The 17,939-nt window shown below is 52.0% G+C and overlaps 2 protein-coding genes across 2 annotated transcripts; both read right to left on the reverse strand.

The window, feature by feature from the left end:
- Nucleotides 1-107: 107 nt before the first annotated feature.
- On the reverse strand, nucleotides 108-5,834 carry Calhm2 (calcium homeostasis modulator family member 2). The gene is made up of 3 exons (NM_001008306.1): nucleotides 5,625-5,834; nucleotides 2,990-3,703; nucleotides 108-1,016 (listed from the first exon to the last, which is right to left on the reverse strand). The coding sequence occupies exons 2-3, from the start codon at nucleotides 3,542-3,544 to the stop codon at nucleotides 600-602; spliced, it is 972 nt and encodes a 323-aa protein (NP_001008307.1). The 5' UTR covers nucleotides 3,545-3,703; nucleotides 5,625-5,834; the 3' UTR covers nucleotides 108-599.
- A 2,218-nt stretch (nucleotides 5,835-8,052) lies between these two features.
- Nucleotides 8,053-10,772, reverse strand: Calhm1 (calcium homeostasis modulator 1). Its single transcript, NM_001109168.1, has 2 exons — nucleotides 10,221-10,772; nucleotides 8,053-8,547 (listed from the first exon to the last, which is right to left on the reverse strand). The coding sequence occupies exons 1-2, from the start codon at nucleotides 10,770-10,772 to the stop codon at nucleotides 8,053-8,055; spliced, it is 1,047 nt and encodes a 348-aa protein (NP_001102638.1).
- Between the last annotated feature and the right edge of the window lie 7,167 nt (nucleotides 10,773-17,939).

A 17,939-nucleotide genomic window follows, 5' to 3' on the forward strand; every position in this document is an offset into this window, starting at 1 on the left:
AGAGACTGCCCTTGGGCAGGATGTGTCACCTTTGTGGTCCCCTTTAGTGCCATCTCCTCTTACCTTGGGCGTATGCCTTGTCAATTGCACAAACACCAGTCTAGGCCTTAAAAGTAAGAAAAGCTTTATCAAAAAGTTTAAATATATAAAATCAAGCCAGAGGTATACAATTGAGGCAGCTTCCTAGCAGTACACCGAGGAGCTAGGTGTCCTGACTCGATTACACACAAATTAACAGCACAGTACTATACAAGGACGAGTAGCCCTAGTGGGTTGCCACCAGGCCTCACCGGCTGATGTTTCCCAACTCTGAGGCCCACCAAAGATCACTCCTGTCATACTAAGGGCCAGCTCTAGGAAAGTCCCAGAACTGTGAACAGAGTGTGCTTGTGGCCACAGGAGAGATGATTTTGGTAGGCCAGTCCCCGCTCCCACCCCACCATGTGGTCCACGGGATCTTTACAAACCATTAGTTGTTTTTGTCTATGCCCAAGACACCGTAGTTAACGGGAAAGTCACCTGATGCAAAAGTGAGCATGCCACGAGGGGTTGGTTTGAGACTCAATAGTTCCACTTACAGAGGGCATAGAAGTAGGCTCTTAGACAGTGAGCAGGGCCATCTCTACATTGTCAGGGGCTGTGCCATTACCCGTCAGGCCCTGGGCCCACTTGTGTAAGCGACTATAGAGTGGGAGGCCCTGGTTCTCGCGGTACAAATAGACCCCGGTGATAGCGTTCCACTGTGGCCGTGGCTGTGTGCCTTCCACCGGGAACTTGGTGACCAGCTCTTCGTCATCCTTGTTGAGAGCCACGAAGCCAAAGAAACGGCGCACGTTGTTGGCGGCCAGCACCCTCGAATGCACCTCTGCCGTGCGCTGGAACAGCTGGTCCTCGTTGGTGCGGTACTGCGCCCAGTAGGCCTCCTGGCGGTAGCTGAGCGGTGAGCAGTAATGCTTGAAGCACTTGGTCAGGAACACCAGGATGGCCACCACGCCGATGAGCAGCCATCCAAAGAGCTGGTCAGAGAAAAGGCATGGCTCAGGGTGGGGGGGCCCTGAGAGCTGCCTGGACCGTGCCTACCCACGGGAACAGTAGAAAAAGAAACAGCTTCTGCTCTGTGGGCAAGCATGACTTCCTCTTTTCTATTCTTACCCTCTTTAGCCCACGCACTCTCCTGTGCTCAGACTTCTGCCTTTTTTCCTTCTTCAGCAGTGCAGGGGCAGTGTCACTGGACTCCAGTGAGCTCAGCTCAGGAGCTAAGAGTGGAGCTCAGTGACACGGCTCGTGGTTAGCCTCGGAGGCCTCAACCCCACACGGCGTCACAACCTGTCTGTCTTCAGATCGCCTGTGTACTTGTTTCACATTGGGAGGATTTAAGTCTGTTGAGGGCAAGGGCCTTTGAGACCCTCTCTGCCTATTGCTTGAACCTAGAACTGGGTTAGTGATCAGTATTTCTGTATTTCCCATCTTCCATTGGATGCTGACTTCAGCCCCGTATCTCTGCTTTCCCTGGCCTCACTCTAAGAAAGGGTCTCTGGTAGCCCGGGTCGGTCTTAATTTAGCTGAGGATGGTCTTGAGTTTCTGAACCTCTAGTCTCCACCTCCTGAGTGCTGGGGTTCCAGTATGCACCACACCTAGTCTATGCGGCCCTAGGGATCAATACCGGATCTGATTTGTGCTATGCAAAGTCCACCGAGTTACATCTTAGCCTCATTTCTGCCTTTTACGTTGTTGCTGTTTAAAGAATTTAGATTTCGTGGTTTGGGGGTATTTATATGTGTTGGGGTTATGTACATGTATTGGGGAGACTGTATATACATTGGGGGTATTACATGGTGGGGGGCTTCCTGACGGGGCTGGGATTTGAACTTGAATCCTCTGTAAGAGCAATACTCTCAGTCTTAACTACTTCTTTTCATTGAGATGGTGGTCCAAACTGGCCTTTAGTGTACTATGCAGCTAAAAATGACCCTGAACTCCAGACACTCCTACCTTTACCTCCCTAATGCTAGATTACAGGCAAGATCCAGCACAGACAGACAGCTTAGGTCTGTTCTTTTTCTTCTTTCTCCCTTCCACCCTTCCTCTTTCTTCCTTCCCTCCTTTCTCCCTTCCTTTCTTTGTTAATGTATATGAGTGTTTTGCCTGCACGTATGTCTGTACACTTAGCGCTCACCTGGAACTGGAATTACAGATGGTTGTACTACTGTGTACAGCGCTTCTGTGTGAGGGCTGGGAATGGAACCCAGGAGTCCTCTCTGCAGACCCTAGCTTTAGGTGTCTTATGTTTTCAAGGAAAGAGCCCAGTCAGAGAATCTTGGGCTCCCTCCTGCCTCCCTCATCCTCTGATTCTCAATTCACATTCAGTTCAGATTGATGCTTCTAACTGTTCTTTTGACGGGATGCAAGGAAGACTGCAGCTAGGGGGAACAGCAGCAGCCTGCCCCTTCCCAGCCTGCCCCAGAGAGTAAAGCTGACTGGGTTACTGGGACAGGGATATATTCATCGCTGGAGTCAACCAGGCTACACTGTCAACTCAAAAACCCACAGCATGTGTTTGTGAGGTGGCCTGCAGGGGTCATACCCAGTCAAGCTAGGGTAAAGATAACCTCACTAGGTAGATTGGAAATGGTCCTGGGTACTATGGGATATGGGATGTTTCTCTGAGATTCTAGATGGTGTTCCCTTAATACTCAAAACCACCTCTGAGGGATGGAAATGGAACTTAGTGACAGAACATGCTTGACATTCATGTGCTCCAGGATTCAGCCCCCAGCACCCAAGGGCAGATCAGAGACACACTTGTGATGAGTTGACCTTTGCCCTCCCATAACTCTAAGCCACAGGCTAATCAGCTGATGCCTGACTCTGGTGCTTCCCTGGATAGGTGATCATTCTCACACTGGACCATCCTATTGAGTACCACCAACCCGTCAGCGGTCACTTTGGGAAGGATGGGAGAAGGCTGCCCTTGACACAGCTCCTTACCTGGGACTCATACTTGAGCCTGCGGCTGACCTCCTCTCGGAAGCCCGATAGGTTGGCAGGGCCCTCTCCGCAAGGGAACCTGGCTAAGATCTCTGTGGCATGGTCTGGGGGGAAACCTTCATCCCCAGCCGTGAGCGAGGAGGGGTCCACAAACTCACTGAGTGCACAGACGTAGGCCTCCCCTCGAAGCAGGGAGATAACAGACCAGGTGACTGGGGCCACGGCTGCACGGCCCAGGATAGAACTTAGGAGGAGGAAGGTGGGGGCAGCAGAACAGTTCTTGGCCCTCCGGTACTGGCACTCAGCAACTAGGTTCCAAGTGTGGTTGTTGAGGATGACTCCAATGAGGAAGAGTGCCAGCGCAGGCACACCAATGGCTGTCAGCCCATACAGGTAGTTCCGGGCAGGTGAGCAGGGACAGTGGAAGGCCACCACTGAGAACAGCTCCTGACTGCCCACCGTGCCCAGGGCCACCAGCCCGTTGAAAATCATGACATCCTTGCTCTTGAAGAAGAGAGACAGGAAGCGGAAGTTCTCTGCAATCAAGGCTGCCATGGTGACTGGAGGGCCAGGGATGGGATGCTTCGGAGGTGGCAGAAGAGGGCAGAACTGATGGCTTCTGGTGAGACTAGCCAGGAGCGTAGACGGGAGGGCATCCGAAGGCAGAGCATGATTACGCCATTTTATCTCAGGCAGTGTCGGAACTGGTGCTTTCTGTGAAACACAGATGAGTGATAAAAGTTTGCCTCCGAACACAGGCTGAGGCGGGCAGGGGGTGCTGGGGTCAAGCAGGCAGAGGAGGACGGAGCATGGGCCTCTACTGAAATGGTGATAGCTGTGGGTGCCTAAGTGCCTGCTGGGTACCAGAAGCTCTCAGTGGATGTTGCCCATCCTCACGAGTCTTTTTATGGTTTCCTTGGCATCCTTGTGCATCCCTCACCTCAAGCACAGTGAAGGATGTGGCTTCCTGAGGGTAAGCCCCTGGGCAGAGCCATACATAAATAAAGGAGAGACCTCAGATTCAAGACCAGGTCTGCCTGCTTTGAATACTTTAAATTCCTTTTGCCACTACCCTCCTCTCCCCAGGAGGATTAAGAATGACTGGTGGTGTTAGGCCACGTGGGATGGTTTCCCTCTGGGATTCCAGGTGGTACAGATAAGCTAAGGATTGTGGACAATCTGGAGGGTCTGCTGTGGGTATCAAAGCTTCAAGGGTCCCTGGGTTCGGTCCCCAGCTCCGGAAAAAAAAAAAAGCTTCAAGGGCTGTCCCAGTAGACAAAGGCCTGGAGCTCTGGGGTCTCGGGGCGGGGGTGGGGGGTGGAGGGGAACCTGGGTGAGCGGCAAGTCTGACACAAGATGCCAACATCCTTGGGTGAACAAAACCATTTCATTCTGGGGACCTCAGGGTCTCAACACACTTCATGTCTTTCCTCCAGACTTCCGTACTCAGCTATGAAAAGGGCTAAGTCGTTGTGATCCTGACCTATTCCTGGGAATGTTAGGGGACAAAAATGATGTCATGTAGGTGGTTCAACCTCTGAAACTCTTACCCGGTCATCTCTACTGAGGTTCCTTCTCCTGATGCCAAAGACCAGGAAATCAAGGGGACAGGGTGTCTTGCCTGAGGCCAGACAAATCTGGAGGAGCCAGCTGAGATTTTTCTGGAATACTTGAGAATACTTAGAGAGTAGACAAAATGTGTGGGAGCTAAACCAGCTCCTTCTGTTCATGACCTCCAGCCCTTGCTCCCCTCATGGCTTCCCTATAGAGCAGCCTGCAGAATCTCTGCTCCAAGGAGCCCAGCTGCACCTGGCAGACACAGGCAGCCTCAGTGGGGCTCAGGCCCACTGTACCCATCGGCCCTCCCCTGAGTCGTGACCTCAGCAGAGATGGCTCAGTGCCAGAGGTGGCCATGGCCTCAGGCTCTTTGGAGGTTTAGCCCCAACTCCTTTCCCAGGCTCCACCCATACAGCCAGAGAGGCAGTCAGGGTGTGGCCCCATGTCCGCCCCCATCAGAGGAACGGGAGGGGGGTTGGGGGGGGCACACACCAAAAAAACAGCTCTCCAGCCAGAGGAAGCCTGAGAGTGGAGAGAGGTTAGGCTGTGGAGATAGGGAGGCTCTTCCTGCCTCTTTCTGTTGTATGTTCTCTTCCCTTTTCCCGTTGTTGCCTCTGCCAAGGATGCCATATGGCACAGACAGAGCTATGTGGGCTCTGGGAGGAGGGAGGAATGTCTGACTCCCCAGTTCAGAGCCCAGAGCTCCTGAATAATCCACAAGGAAAGGACTTTGTCCCGTTGCTGGCAATAAACAGTCTAAAAGACAACTCCGTCTTCTCCCTTCCTCCCTTCTTGACTGCGAGGCACCCACTGACTCCTTGGAGTGGTCCTGGGTGCCTAAACCCACCCAAAAGTGGGACACACGGTGTCTGGCAGCATAGGGAATGAGCAGAGGTGTGACCAGGCCATCTTCTGAGATTATCGTGCTGGGGGGCTCTTCCCAAGGACAGGAGACAGGCAGTTAGGGAGGGGAGTGGGAGCAACACTTCTATGTCCTTCCCGGGGTTCCTCCAGAGAGTTCCTGGAGGCTGCTGGCTCCTTTAACAGCTACATACCCCAGGGAGGGGCCCCTCCTTACCTAGGGCTGGTTGCAGGCACCCGTGGCCTTGGCTTCCTGATGGAGTGACAGCAGAGTAGGCTCCCGCAGACACTGGAAAGGCGCTCCTGACCCGCAAGGCAAAGTGGCCTCACGGGGTTCACGGGCCGGCTTTGCTTTTGTACCAGGGGCCAGGGCCCAGCGTTTGAAAGCAACAGAGCTTTGGGCCCAGTTACAAACAAACTTAATTCGAGGCGTCTACAGATGAAGTACAGGCGTCTGCAGACAAATTTAACTCCAGAAAAAGAGAGAACGAAACAGTGGCCTGGAACTTTCTAGCCAGAGAATGGAAAAACAGCCTCCTGGCGCCAGGCAGAGGAGGGAGGGCTGCTGAGGGCGGCGCGAGGCAGAAACAGAGGAAGTAGAGAAGCGGTCTCAGATGCTGTGTCCTGTCCCAGCCCGCCTCTGGGCCCGCTGTGGCTGGTCCTACTGGCCCTGCCTCGACTCTACCCCGAGCACCCCTTGGGGGCCCTCTGGGAAGGTCTAGACAGGAGCCAGGCAGGGCCCTCCAGGAGATCTTGCCTAGGCTTGCCCTCCAGGTCAGTTTAAAAAACATCCCCTGTACTTGACACCCACCTGGCAGAAGCCGCTGAAGGAGGCCCTAACAAGGAGTCCCCTGCAGTGTCAGGGGAGAGATAGGTGTTCAGGATTGAAGGTGATCCAGAACTCGAAAGGAAGACCCTGGTCTTCTCTGCTCCTTCTCTCCCTGAGCATCCTACCTTTGTACCTGTCATCCCCAGAAGAGGCTCTTCCCATAATAGTCCAGCTAACTCCCGGGTACTGCCCCCATCCTCTGTACAGCTGACGACTGGATCAAGGAATCTGGGTATCTGGCTGGCACTCCTAGGGCAGAGGCTGCTCACAGGTAGAAATTAAAGGGAAACAGGTTTCTTAAACTGCACTGCCTGTCTGTCCCTAGAGTGTCTCTGGGAGCTCACAAGCAAGTCATGAGTCAGGTCCACTGACAAAGGGAGTGCCAAGATGAACTCAGTGGCTCCCTTAGGAGAGATAGACCCCAGGGCCATCAGCTCTCCAGGGCTGGGACAGTGGAATTCACACTGAAGGACAGGCCACACCCTCGGTCTGGTTTGTGTAGCAGGGATAAATGGAGGGAAATCAGTATCCAGTGCTTTTTTCTGAAGCACGTTACAGATTGGGGGACTTGCCTTAGCTCCCACCTCTCTGATGTTAGAACCTAGGTCTCACCAAACATTCCCTTTCATTTGTTCCTCCAAGCACTTTCTGGCACCCTGCCCCCTGTGGACGCCCCCGCCCTGGCCGCTGACACCCTGGCACCAGGGTCCCGGCTGAGAGTGGAGGGAGGGTGGATGAGGAAGATAAAACTATGAAGGTCAAAGTGGGCTCCGAGATGGGCAGGCCGAGGACTGGAAAATGGGGCCAGGAGACAAGGAACTGTCTGCACCTCTATTTTCTTTTCTTGGACAAGAGAGCAGCCAGGTATTCCTATCCTGTCCCGTCCCTTGGTTGGGGTTAGTGCAGGGGAGAGCAAGCAGCCATGAGTTCAGAAAGGAGCGAACATCTTAGCCACACTGGCCCGAGTGTCCACTATGTTCTGTGTGCTTTTACGCATAGTAAACCTGTGAGGTAGATGACCTTCTCCCTATTACACAAAGGAGGAAACTGAGACCCCAAAATAGGAGGCACTTGGCCCAGGGACACGCCTGCCAAACGGTAGAGTCAGCATTTCACCCAGCCTTATCCCAGTCTATGGTCTTAACTACTTGCCCTCTTAGGCAATGGCCTGCCTCGTCTTCATCAGCTTCCATTTCCAGCTCTCAAGCCCCCTGGATGCTTTGCTGTCCTGTAATGTGTGTGGGAGGGTTGGCATGGAGTAAACATGGAGTCTGTCTGACAGTTGTCTAATGGCCTCAGGACGCACACCTTGGCCTCTCTCATGTGGTCTTGTCTTCTTATCATGGGTCGCTTAGGTGTGTTGCACCAGCTGAAGCCCATTCCCTTTTATCCAGCGACCATGAGAGGGCTGGCTGCCCTCGGTTTCTTGAGCCTGAGCATATGAGAAGTCTTACAAGAGCAAGAGGAAGTGGTGGGCGTGGGCTTTGGAAACCTAAGCCTCAGGAAGCCAGGGGTGGGAGGAACAGCATCAGGATGAGGCCTGGGAAGGGACTTGGGTACCAGCCATGCATCCTGCTCCCATAAGCCAGATCTGAACACTGAGACAGCAGAAGATAAAGCACAGGATGGCATTGCTTCAAGGCCACCCAGGGCAGCTAAGCAAGTAAGGTCCTTCAGCTCTGAGTTTCCTCTTTTCATGCCAGCCGGCGAATGCCTGGACTTGTGGCTATGCCTCGGAATTACTGTTCTGCCTGCTTTGAAGGGCAAAAGGCTCTGGGTTCAGATTGCTCCTCCTGCCTCTGCAGCGAGCTCCAGCTCACACTTTGCTGAAGTAGGTGGCCACTTCCTTGCGTGGAGGCCGGGGCTCGCTCCCAGCCCAGCCATTGCTCATCAGTGGTGCCTCCTGGCCCAGCCTCAAGGGTGGTTTGCATTTGTGCCAGCTTGTGAGTAGCCTGTTCATGCTGCCTTGGTCAGTGATGCCTCGCAGCTTCTCCCTCTCTTCTTCGGTCCTGTCGGAGGGACTTTGGATGGCCTCTGTGGCTGTAGTTCTGGCCGAAGCTGTGGCCAGTACTCCGTGGGTATGACCCAGCTCCAGGTCATGGTTCATGGCTTCGAAGAACTGCTGGATACATACCTTAGCAAAGGCTTTGGCATGCTCCGTGCAAGTCTCATCGAAGAGCTTACGCTCAATGTCAATGTAGTGGGACCAGTACTTGCTCTTGAGAAAGGCAACCTGCGTGAAGCAGGGCCGCACGGAGCGCACTACAAATGCCAGTAATGTGGTCAGCAGCACGAAGGACCAGCCCAGCGCCTGTCGGGAGAGGAGGATGTCAGCAGACCTACCTGTCCAGACCCTCCAAAGACATCCCCAACGGAAGCCAGCCATGGGCCAAGCCATACCACCTCTTGGCCTCCATTCTCCCCGTGTGTAAAGTAACCATATACTCTACCTCACAGGAACCAGATACTGGGAACATAGGAGGGGCAGCTTTGGCAGGGCATACAGTGGAGGGGAGTTAATACTGCATCCCATAGTGAGACTCCTCTCTACTTCATCTTCCCGTGTCTGTTTCTCTACCTCCAGGGTGGGGCTACTAGCAATAGCACCTCCCACACAGGGATTTTATGAGAACTAAACGGGGCAATGGCTATAAGGCAGCTTGTATACAGCACTCTCTGTCAGACTCTGGTAATGGCACCATTCAGGGGCCATACTTCTTCCTACAGAAGTCTTTCCTGATCTCCCCAGGTCTACTGACCTTCTTCCTTCAACCCCTGGGCCTTTCCTTCAGCTTCTGGAGCTGACAGCATGGGGTTAAGATGGACTCTCAAGGAGTTCCAGAGGCACCCTGGACAGTCCTCAAACTCGAACAACTCACCACGGGGCACAGAGCAGGACTCCCCTCCCTGTCTGTGGGTCAGACCCCTTTCTGCACAGAGGAGAGGGGGTGTGGGCGGGTGCGGTGTTAATGGTGCACAATGGCTGCTGTGGGGGTTGGTGGGAAAATCCAGAGCACATGACTCAGTCAGGGGCCTGCCTCCCAATTTGCTCACTAAGCCGTTGTGGTTACAGAGGGCTTGGGTTGTTTCGTGTTCCGTGTGAAGCTGGAAATCTGATTTTTCCCTCGACAACTTTTGATTTCTAGAAAAAGTCAATTAATTCTAAAGTGAGTTCAGAATTCGGTTTCTACGAGTCACAAGGGACTTGTCTACAAGTCAGGCTGCCCGTGGGGACCTGGGCGGGAACTTCCAGTTTATACAGTGTGCCAGTTTAAAGGTCAAGTGGAGTGACAGGTACTCCTGAGCCTGAGGCCTAGGATGATGGGACATGAGTCCCCAGATGAGGAGGTAAAGGGAGTGGCTTAGACACCCATGGTGGGAGATCCTCCAGGCTATCTGGGTGGTGACAGAGGCCATGCAGAAGTTTCTCAAGAAGGGTGTCAGGGGTCTGTGCTGGCCAGAGCAGGGTACGCCTGCTTCTCTGGTCCCGCTGGAGTAGACACTGCCTCCTATCCAGTGTCTCCTGACACCACACAGTTCACTGCTCCAGAGCCCACGATGCCCGATGTCTGGTCCTTTAAATCTCATCACGACCATCCATCTCCCTCGCCCATGTGCTCCCTGGGCCCGGTGAAGACACCCAGACCCTCAGCTCCCACTCCTTCAGCGAGCAGGCACCAGCTGGGAGTATTTGCCAGGGAAATGTACCCAAATGGCTCAGCCACCCACCAGCCTCACTACTGCCTGGGCCTGGGGGAGGAGACGGATGCAAATCTCTCAGCCTCTCAGGTCTGAGCTCAGGACGGAGGAGGTGAACCATCCACGCTTTCCAGGTGACCCTGTTTGCCAGAAGACAAGGGCTCTGCTCTGAGTCTTAGCTGGGAATGCATGCTACCACCCACAGCCATCTGAGGGGAAACCCCACTTTGAGAAGGGACCTTCCCACAGGGACCCTGGCCTGTGAAGAGACCCAGTCCCCCTCACCTGAGAGATGCAGCGCAAATAGCGCACGGCCACCTCTCGGGCCAGCAGCCAGTTCCCATCGTAGATTTCAGGGCAAGGTACACGAGCCAGCAGGCGAGCAAGTTCTGGAGCAGGCAGGCCCGGCACCAGGCTCCCATTGCCTAGCGTGGCCACCGGCACGGCTGTGCAGAAAGCACAGAGGAAACACTTGCCGTCCAGCAGTGTGACTGCCACCCAGACCACAGGGGCGATGAGCGCTCGCTGGGCCATGGAACAGAACATGTAGCGTAGCACGGCAGGGTCCTTGGCCCGGCGCCCCAGGGGGCGTTTCCACTCTTCAGCTAGCATGGATATGTTGTTGTTCATGACCAGGCCAAGCAGGAAGAGCACCAGGGGAGGCGTCAGCAGTATGCCCATGCTGTAGACCACATTGTAGCCGGGCAAGCAGGGGCAGTTGAAGTCAAAGGCAGAGTACATCTGGGCACTGGCCAGCGCCATGATGCCGCAGATGCCGTTCATGAAGGACTCTTGGTTGGACTGCAAGAACTGGAAGATCATCCGAAACTTGTCCATTGTGTCCTGTGGGAATCCTCCGCCTCTTCAATTCTCACTGTGGCCTCTCACACAGCTCCAGGAGGTCACCCTACCCGCTGGACATCCACCTTGTGACTGGGCTTTCCTGGCTGGATTAGCGAAGCTCAGGATACTTTGATGAGGTCACTCTTTCAAGAGCCTTCTAAACAGGTGCTGGCGCATAGGGCGCAGCGTGACCAATCCTGTGGTACAGTCAGGACTGTGTCCCTCCTTCTGGCTCCCCCACCCCCACCCCTTTTCTCCAGCTGCCTGCAGCCTAGAGAGCCACGGAGCTGCACCCGATGAGGACCAGTTTTCTTTGGGTGTGGGAGGGAGGAGGAGGCGCAGACAAGCTGGAATTTGAGAGGTCACTGGGCTCTGGGGAAGGATGTCTTCTCTGTGTACCCTTCTCCTGTTTTCTCTCCAGGATGCAGCCAGGACCCCAGGGAGCAACTCCATCAGTTGAGCCCATGATCATCAGATGATATGGAAATGACGGTGGTGAGAGAGGCTGCACAGGCAGTGGCAATTGGCTGTTACTCAGAGTAGGAATGGCAGAGGGGCAGGTGTCACAATGTGACTGTGTTATATAGAGATATTGTTACAATGTGAGTGGGGCGCACAGTAAAACAACCTGGACTGGGGGAAGTTTCTTTTTCTTTTTCTTTTCTTTCTTTTTTTTTTTTTTTAAGATCACTGCCTCTTTTTTTTTTTTTTTAAGATTTCTTTATTTCATGTATGTGAGTACACTGTCACTGTCTTCAGACACACCAGAAGAGGACATCGGATCCCCATTACAGATGGTTGTGAGCTACCATGTGGTTGCTGGGAATTGAACTCAGGACCTCTAGAAGAGCAGTCAGTGCTCTTAACCACTGAGCCATCTCTCCAGCCCTCTTTTCTTTCTTTTTCTTTTTGGAGACAGGCTCTCCAACTCACTATGTAGCCAAAAAAGATCTGGAACTCCTGATCATCTTGTCTGAGACCCTCCAGATGCTAAGGTTTTGGGCTTATGGCATCACACTGGTATTAAAGTTGTATTGGACAGATTGCCTAAGTTAGGGTTTCAGCCTGTTTGTGTTTGTGTCTCTGTGGATGTCTGTAGTTGTGAGTTATGGGGAGCAAACTCTCACCAGGCTTCTTCTACCTCTCCTCCCGGGACCCATAGTTGATGGGGTTTTCCTGCTCCCTTCTGTTGACCACAAGGGGAGGCTCCCTTTGATCCTGCAGTCTTCAGACAGGTGTGCCAGATCTAGATCCGACAGGATGGTTCCTTGTCTGGGGCAAGGAGAGGCTGAGGCAGAACATTAGAAAGAACATCTCCTTACATTTCTGACCATGGATGAGCTCGGGGTGGCTTCCGTCTAGGTACAGAAATGTACGTGTAAACATGTTAGTGGTTGTCTGGCTGCATCTTTGGATGTTTTGCAAGAACCGTCATGACCTCGGCTGACTTGTGTACACCTTACACGCATTGTGTAACCCTCGTAGAATCCTGTGGGACAGGGTCTTTATCATTTTACAGAAGTCAGGCTTGAGGCTCAGAGAGAGTGATCTATTAGCCAAAGGCCACTCAGGTCATAGGTGGAGAAGTGGGATTTGAGCCCAGGCTCGCACTTGTGGGTGGGAGTAGAGGGTGAAGGGGAAAGTAAGGGGACATGTTTGTTTGTTTGTTTGTTTGTTTGTTTGTTTTTTTGACTTATCTCTTGGTTGGATCAATTTGTCTATGGAGTGGAAAGGCTACTGTGTCACAAATAGGACATGGTAGGGAAGAATATCGCTTCCCTCAGCCATGGGGCTAGGTTATCTCTGGGACAACTGGAGTCCCTAGGTTGGTAGCCCCTGGAAGACTATTGTTAGGGATTCCTCCAGAAGACAGTCCTCAGAAGGGAGTAGTGTGAGGGAGATCCAGCAAAAGAGGTGTCTGTCTGCCCCTGGATCTCCATTGCAGTGTTTATAGGCACAGGGAGCACAACTTCCAGGGCTGAATGGGGGTAGAGTGGCCCTGGATGTTTCACGAAAACAAAAAAGGTTTCTAGCACCATCCGGAATCTCTGTCTTGGGAACAGCTATTGGACACAGCTGCCTGTCTGTAACAATGGTGGGTCAAGAATTCTGGACTGGTTGAAAGGAACCTGTGGTAGCCATCTGCGCCTACAAGTTCTACCTGCACTGTTGCTTGAAAAGTCTAGATGTACCACAGTCACTCATGGGTCCTACACAGTGCGGTGAGGGCTGGTGGGGCAGCCTCTCTTCCTCCTTTAGCTGCCAGCCTCCTTTCTTTCCTTCTTTCTTTCTTTCTTTCTTTCTTTCTTTCTTTCTTTTTTTTTTCCGGAGCTGGGGACCGAACCCAGGGCCTTGCGCTTGCTAGGCAAGCGCTCTACCACTGAGCTAAGTCCCCAACCCCACCAGCCTCCTTTCACTCCTCAAACAGGACAACCCCTTCCCACCCCAGAGTCTGCTAGTGTTTTCCACCTTTCAGGAAAATGTCACCACTTCTTTCCAATAGACATTTCGGTTTGTCTTTAAAATAATCTATGTATGTATGTATGTATGTATGTATGTATGTATGTATGTATATATGTATGTATCTATCTATCTATCTATCTGTGTATCCATCTATCTATTTTTATTGTATATGGGTACTTGTCTGCATGTTTGTCTGTGCATCACATGTATACTGGGTGCCCTCAGATCTCTTTTTTTTCTTTTCTTTTCTTTTTTTCGGAGCTGGGGACTGAACCCAGGGCCTTGTGCTTGCTAGGCAAGCGCTCTACCACTGAGCTAAATCCCCAACCCCCTCAGATCTCTTAAGATTGGGGCTACAGGTAGATGGTTGTGAGCTGCCTTGTTGGTTCTGAGAATTGAACCGGGGTCCTCTGGAAGAGCAAGCAGTGTCCTTAACTGAGGAGCAAGCTCTTCAGCCCCTCCAGTATATCTCTTATTTTTGTTTTGGTTTTTAAGACAGAGCTTCCTCTGTGTAGTCCTGGCTGTCCCGGAGCTCTCTCTGTAGACCAGGCTGGCCTCAAACTCACAGAGATCCGTGTATCTCAGCCTCCCAAATGCTAGGATTAAAAGCATGCATCACCATGCCTGGCTAAAATCCACTTTAATGTTGTTCCCTCCCCTTTATTGTGTTTTATTTAAAAAAAAAAAAAGGAAACAATGAACCAGGATATGTTTGGTAGAGATGAGGTATGGTGCGGTGGGGGGAGGGGGAGGAGAGAGCTTCTGCGGGGCCCATGCCGAGGCATCTCATCCTCAGAGTTACCAGACATTTGATGGCTATAGTTTATTTAGGGCATGCAGAGTGGAGTTGAGGGGGGTAATAGAGACAGAGAAAGGCAGAAGTGTGTGTGTGTGTGTGTGTGTGTGTGTGTGTGTGTGTGTGTGTGTGTATTGAGAGAGAGAGAGAGAGAGAGAGAGAGAGAGAGAGAGAGAGAGGAGAGAGGGAAAGTGAAGTAGAAGTTGGCCATGATCACATGGAGAGAGGGGGAGGGGAATGGGGAGAAAAGGGAAGAGAGGGAAGAGAGTTAGGGAGTTAGGAAGGACAAGCAGCCCCTTTTGTAGTGAGTCAGGCATAGCTGGCTGTTGCTAGGTAACTGTGGGGTGGAGCCTAGAAGGAATGCTGACATCTATATTTTATATTTTTTTGAGACAAGGTATTACTGGCCTGGAACTCATCTGCTTGCCTCCTACGTGTAGGGTTGCAGGGGTGAGCCTCATACCAGGCTGATAACGATTTCTCTTTAGAAGGGTCTACTTGAATTCTCAGCTTAGCTCAGTGTCTCTCTGTGTCTCTGTTTCCGTTTCTTTTTCTATGTCTCTGTGTGTCTGTATCTCTGTCTTAATCTGTACCCTTGCATGAGCATGCAGAGGCGGAGGTCAGAGCAGGATGCTACTGGGCTCCTTCCTTAGTCTCTCTCCTTTATGCCTGGAGACAGATTCTCTTGCTGACCCAAAAGTCCACCTTCTGCGCTAGTCTGTCTGGCCAAAGATCTCTCAGAGTTTGCCTGTCTCTGCCTTCCTTGGTTCCTGGCATGCATAACCAAGTGGTTCTTAGGTGCTGGGGATTTGAACTCAGGTCCTCAAGCTTGCCCAGCAAGTTCTCTGACCCCTTGAATTGTCCCCTCAGCCCCCTTATTTCAAACTTAGCTATGCTGAGAGGCTGTTCATTTAATATCTGGGGCTCAGGCTAAAGGTCTGCATTCATTTTCTTTTCTATTCTTTTTTAAGGGTATTTTATTTTACGTGTATGAGCATTTTGTCTGTATCTGTACATGTGCATCACATCAGTGCCTCGTGCTCTCAAGAGAGGATGTTAACCCCCCTGGAACTAGAATTACAAACTATAAACAGTTGTGAGCTGTCATGTGGTTGCTGGGAACCAAACCCAGGTCCTCTGCAAGAGCAGCCAGTACTCTAAACTGTTGAGCCCTTCCAGCCTCCGTGTTCACTATTCTGTACTATGCCTGGTACTTAATAATAGGTGATCAGTTAGTAAGTGCCGAGTGAATACCTGGATGTAGATCAAAGGGAAGGATGAATTTAAGGGAGGTGAGAACTCAGACAGAAGACTTGCCTTGATGATGGTTCTAGGTTTCTCTTCCCAGTGTGGTTCTGTGAGAAGAGCAGGGCAAGCAGCCCAGTGTCACCTCTGTTTGGCCACCGCCTGTCACTCCAGGCCATTGCCCACTGGCTTTCCCTAGACTTTCTGGAACAGGATCCCCAACCCCTACCCTTGCCTCTCCCAACAGAAATCATGAATCAAGGAAGGAGAGAGGTTGGACACAGCTGAAAACACAGCAGACAGACTTCCTTTTCTAAGAGCCTGTCTAAAGTGGAAGCGTTTCGTGTGGTTATGATCCCCCTGCTTCTCTGCGGTTCTCAGTTCCAGACTCCTTCCCCACACAGGCATGTGCATGGTCATCCCTGTATCAGGACCACAGACTGGAGCAGGATCGGGGCTTCTAGTCGTCCCTTATAGTTCTGGAAGAGGAGCTGCCCGGGGATCCACATGGATCCTACAGAATACCCCTTGATTCCCCCTTACTTTGCTGGCCTCTCTCTCTGCATTCTCTGCTCCTTGGTTGTTCCTTTCTCTCTCTAGCTGACCCTCTTCACTTCACCTAGGTAGATCCCAGACTTCATCTCCTGGGTCCAGCTAGTTGACCTCACCACTAGCCACTTGCTTGCTCCTTCAGTCCCTGTACATAGTACAGAGTATTAAATCATCCCTGGAGATTCCCACATTTTCCCCTCCTGGGAGTAGACGTGGGGGCTGCACAGGATGAAGACATGTACTGCCAGAACCAGCGCTTCTTAGAACATGTCTACCTGTCTTGGTTAGATGTCGTATCTCCCATGGGTATGGGACAGAGTCAGGGGGCTGCAATCCAGGACTGGTTGAGATTTGAGGAATGTGTTTAAGCCGCCAAGATAGCTATTCTCTCTCTCTCTCTCTCTCTCTCTCTCTCTCTCTCTCTCTCTCTCTCCCTCTCCTATTTTAAAGATTTATTCCTTTATTATATATGAATACACTGTCACTGTCCTCAGACACACCAGAAGAGGGCATCAGATCTCATTACAGGTGGTTGTGAGCCACCATGTGGTTGCTGGGATTTGAACTCAGGACCTCTGGAAGAGCAGTCAGTGCTCTTAACCGCTGAGCCATCTCTCCAGCCCCTAGCTATTCTCTTTTAAAGGAAGAGTCTTTAAGAGTCAAAGGAGCCTGTGACCTGTGTCCCTCACTCTTAATTGGGGTACACCTGTAGCTGGAGGCACCTCATGCTTGCAATGACATGGGCAAAAGGTAGTGTAAGTTATGATGGCAGAGGGTCTGGGGGTGTGCAGCTGTCTTAGTTAGGGTTTTACTGCTGTGAACAGGTACCATGACCAAGGCAACTCTTATAAGGACAACATTATTTGGGGCTGGCTTACAGGTTCAGAGGTTCAGTCCATTATCAATGTGGGAACATGGCAGCATCCAGGCAGGCCTTGTGCAGGAGATGCTTAAAGTTCTACATCTTCATCTGAAGGCTGCTAGTGAAAGACTTACTTGCAGGCTGTTAGGATGAAGATCTAAAAGCCCACGCCAACAGTGACACACCGACTCCAAGACCACACTTAATAGTGCTACTCCCTGGGCCAAGCATATACGCACCATCACAGCAGCTATACCAACTCTGGCCTATAGAGGGCGCGGGACCTCTCATGGTGAAGCCGGAGGGTCTAGAGAAGGTGTTGTTGGGCTCAGGCACCATCACTTGGCAAACTTCTCAGGCCTTGGTCAATGTCCTTTCCTTGTGCCAGGTTGCACGCGCACCCCTCCGTTTGTTTGTGACCTCACTCATCCTGTCCCTACCTCCCACTCTCACACTTCCACTCTGGCCCCCAGCACTTCATAAGTATCTGCCTCACGAGCAAATGCGGCAGGCCCTTTGCCGACTCCATGCTTGTGTCTTTTCTGTTTCCTCTTCATTTTGCTTTCCAAATGTCAAAAACTGTCCCATCCTTTAAGACCCAGTCACATGATACTGTCGCTATCCTTCAGTCTAGAGCTTCGTTGCCCCCACCGCCGCCGCCGCCATCCGCCACCACCAAAGCTTCTGGGTACATGGCCTGCCTCTGTTATGCTGTTTGCTTTAAATTCTCAACATTGTTTTTTTACCTCTGTCCCTTTAAACGGTGATCTTGATGTCACCTTGGAAGCGTCTCTTCCATATTTCCTGTAACAGTGGTGTATGCAGTAGGTGTCCTATAAATGCTCGCTGTAGGAAGGAAGGAGTGACGTTTACAGTTAGTAGCTTTTTAACAGCCCCGTGTTGCTGCTGCAGAGAGAGCCCAGGGCAGCTATCTCCCAGCCTCCTTCCCCAGGGTAGGCGCTCACCCACAGAGGCTGGCCCATCAAACTCTCTCCCCACTCTCTGCCACAGTTGCCGCTAATCATTTGCCTAAATCATGTCCTGTGCCCCATGCTACTGCAGACATTTGCATGGCTTGACCACAGTCGGAAGTTGGGGGGCGGAAGCTGAGCTGCAGCGATTTTCTGGTTTCACCAGGTCCCTTAGCAAGAACCCAGGGTGTAGAAACGGCTTAATGGAGGGACCCAGGTCCCAGGAGGGTCAACCTGGGGCATCTACACTGCCCAGCGCCCAGAGGAAGCAG

The sequence above is a fragment of the Rattus norvegicus genome, chromosome 1, assembly GCF_036323735.1.
Source record: "Rattus norvegicus strain BN/NHsdMcwi chromosome 1, GRCr8, whole genome shotgun sequence".
Taxonomy (NCBI): Eukaryota; Metazoa; Chordata; class Mammalia; order Rodentia; family Muridae; genus Rattus; species Rattus norvegicus.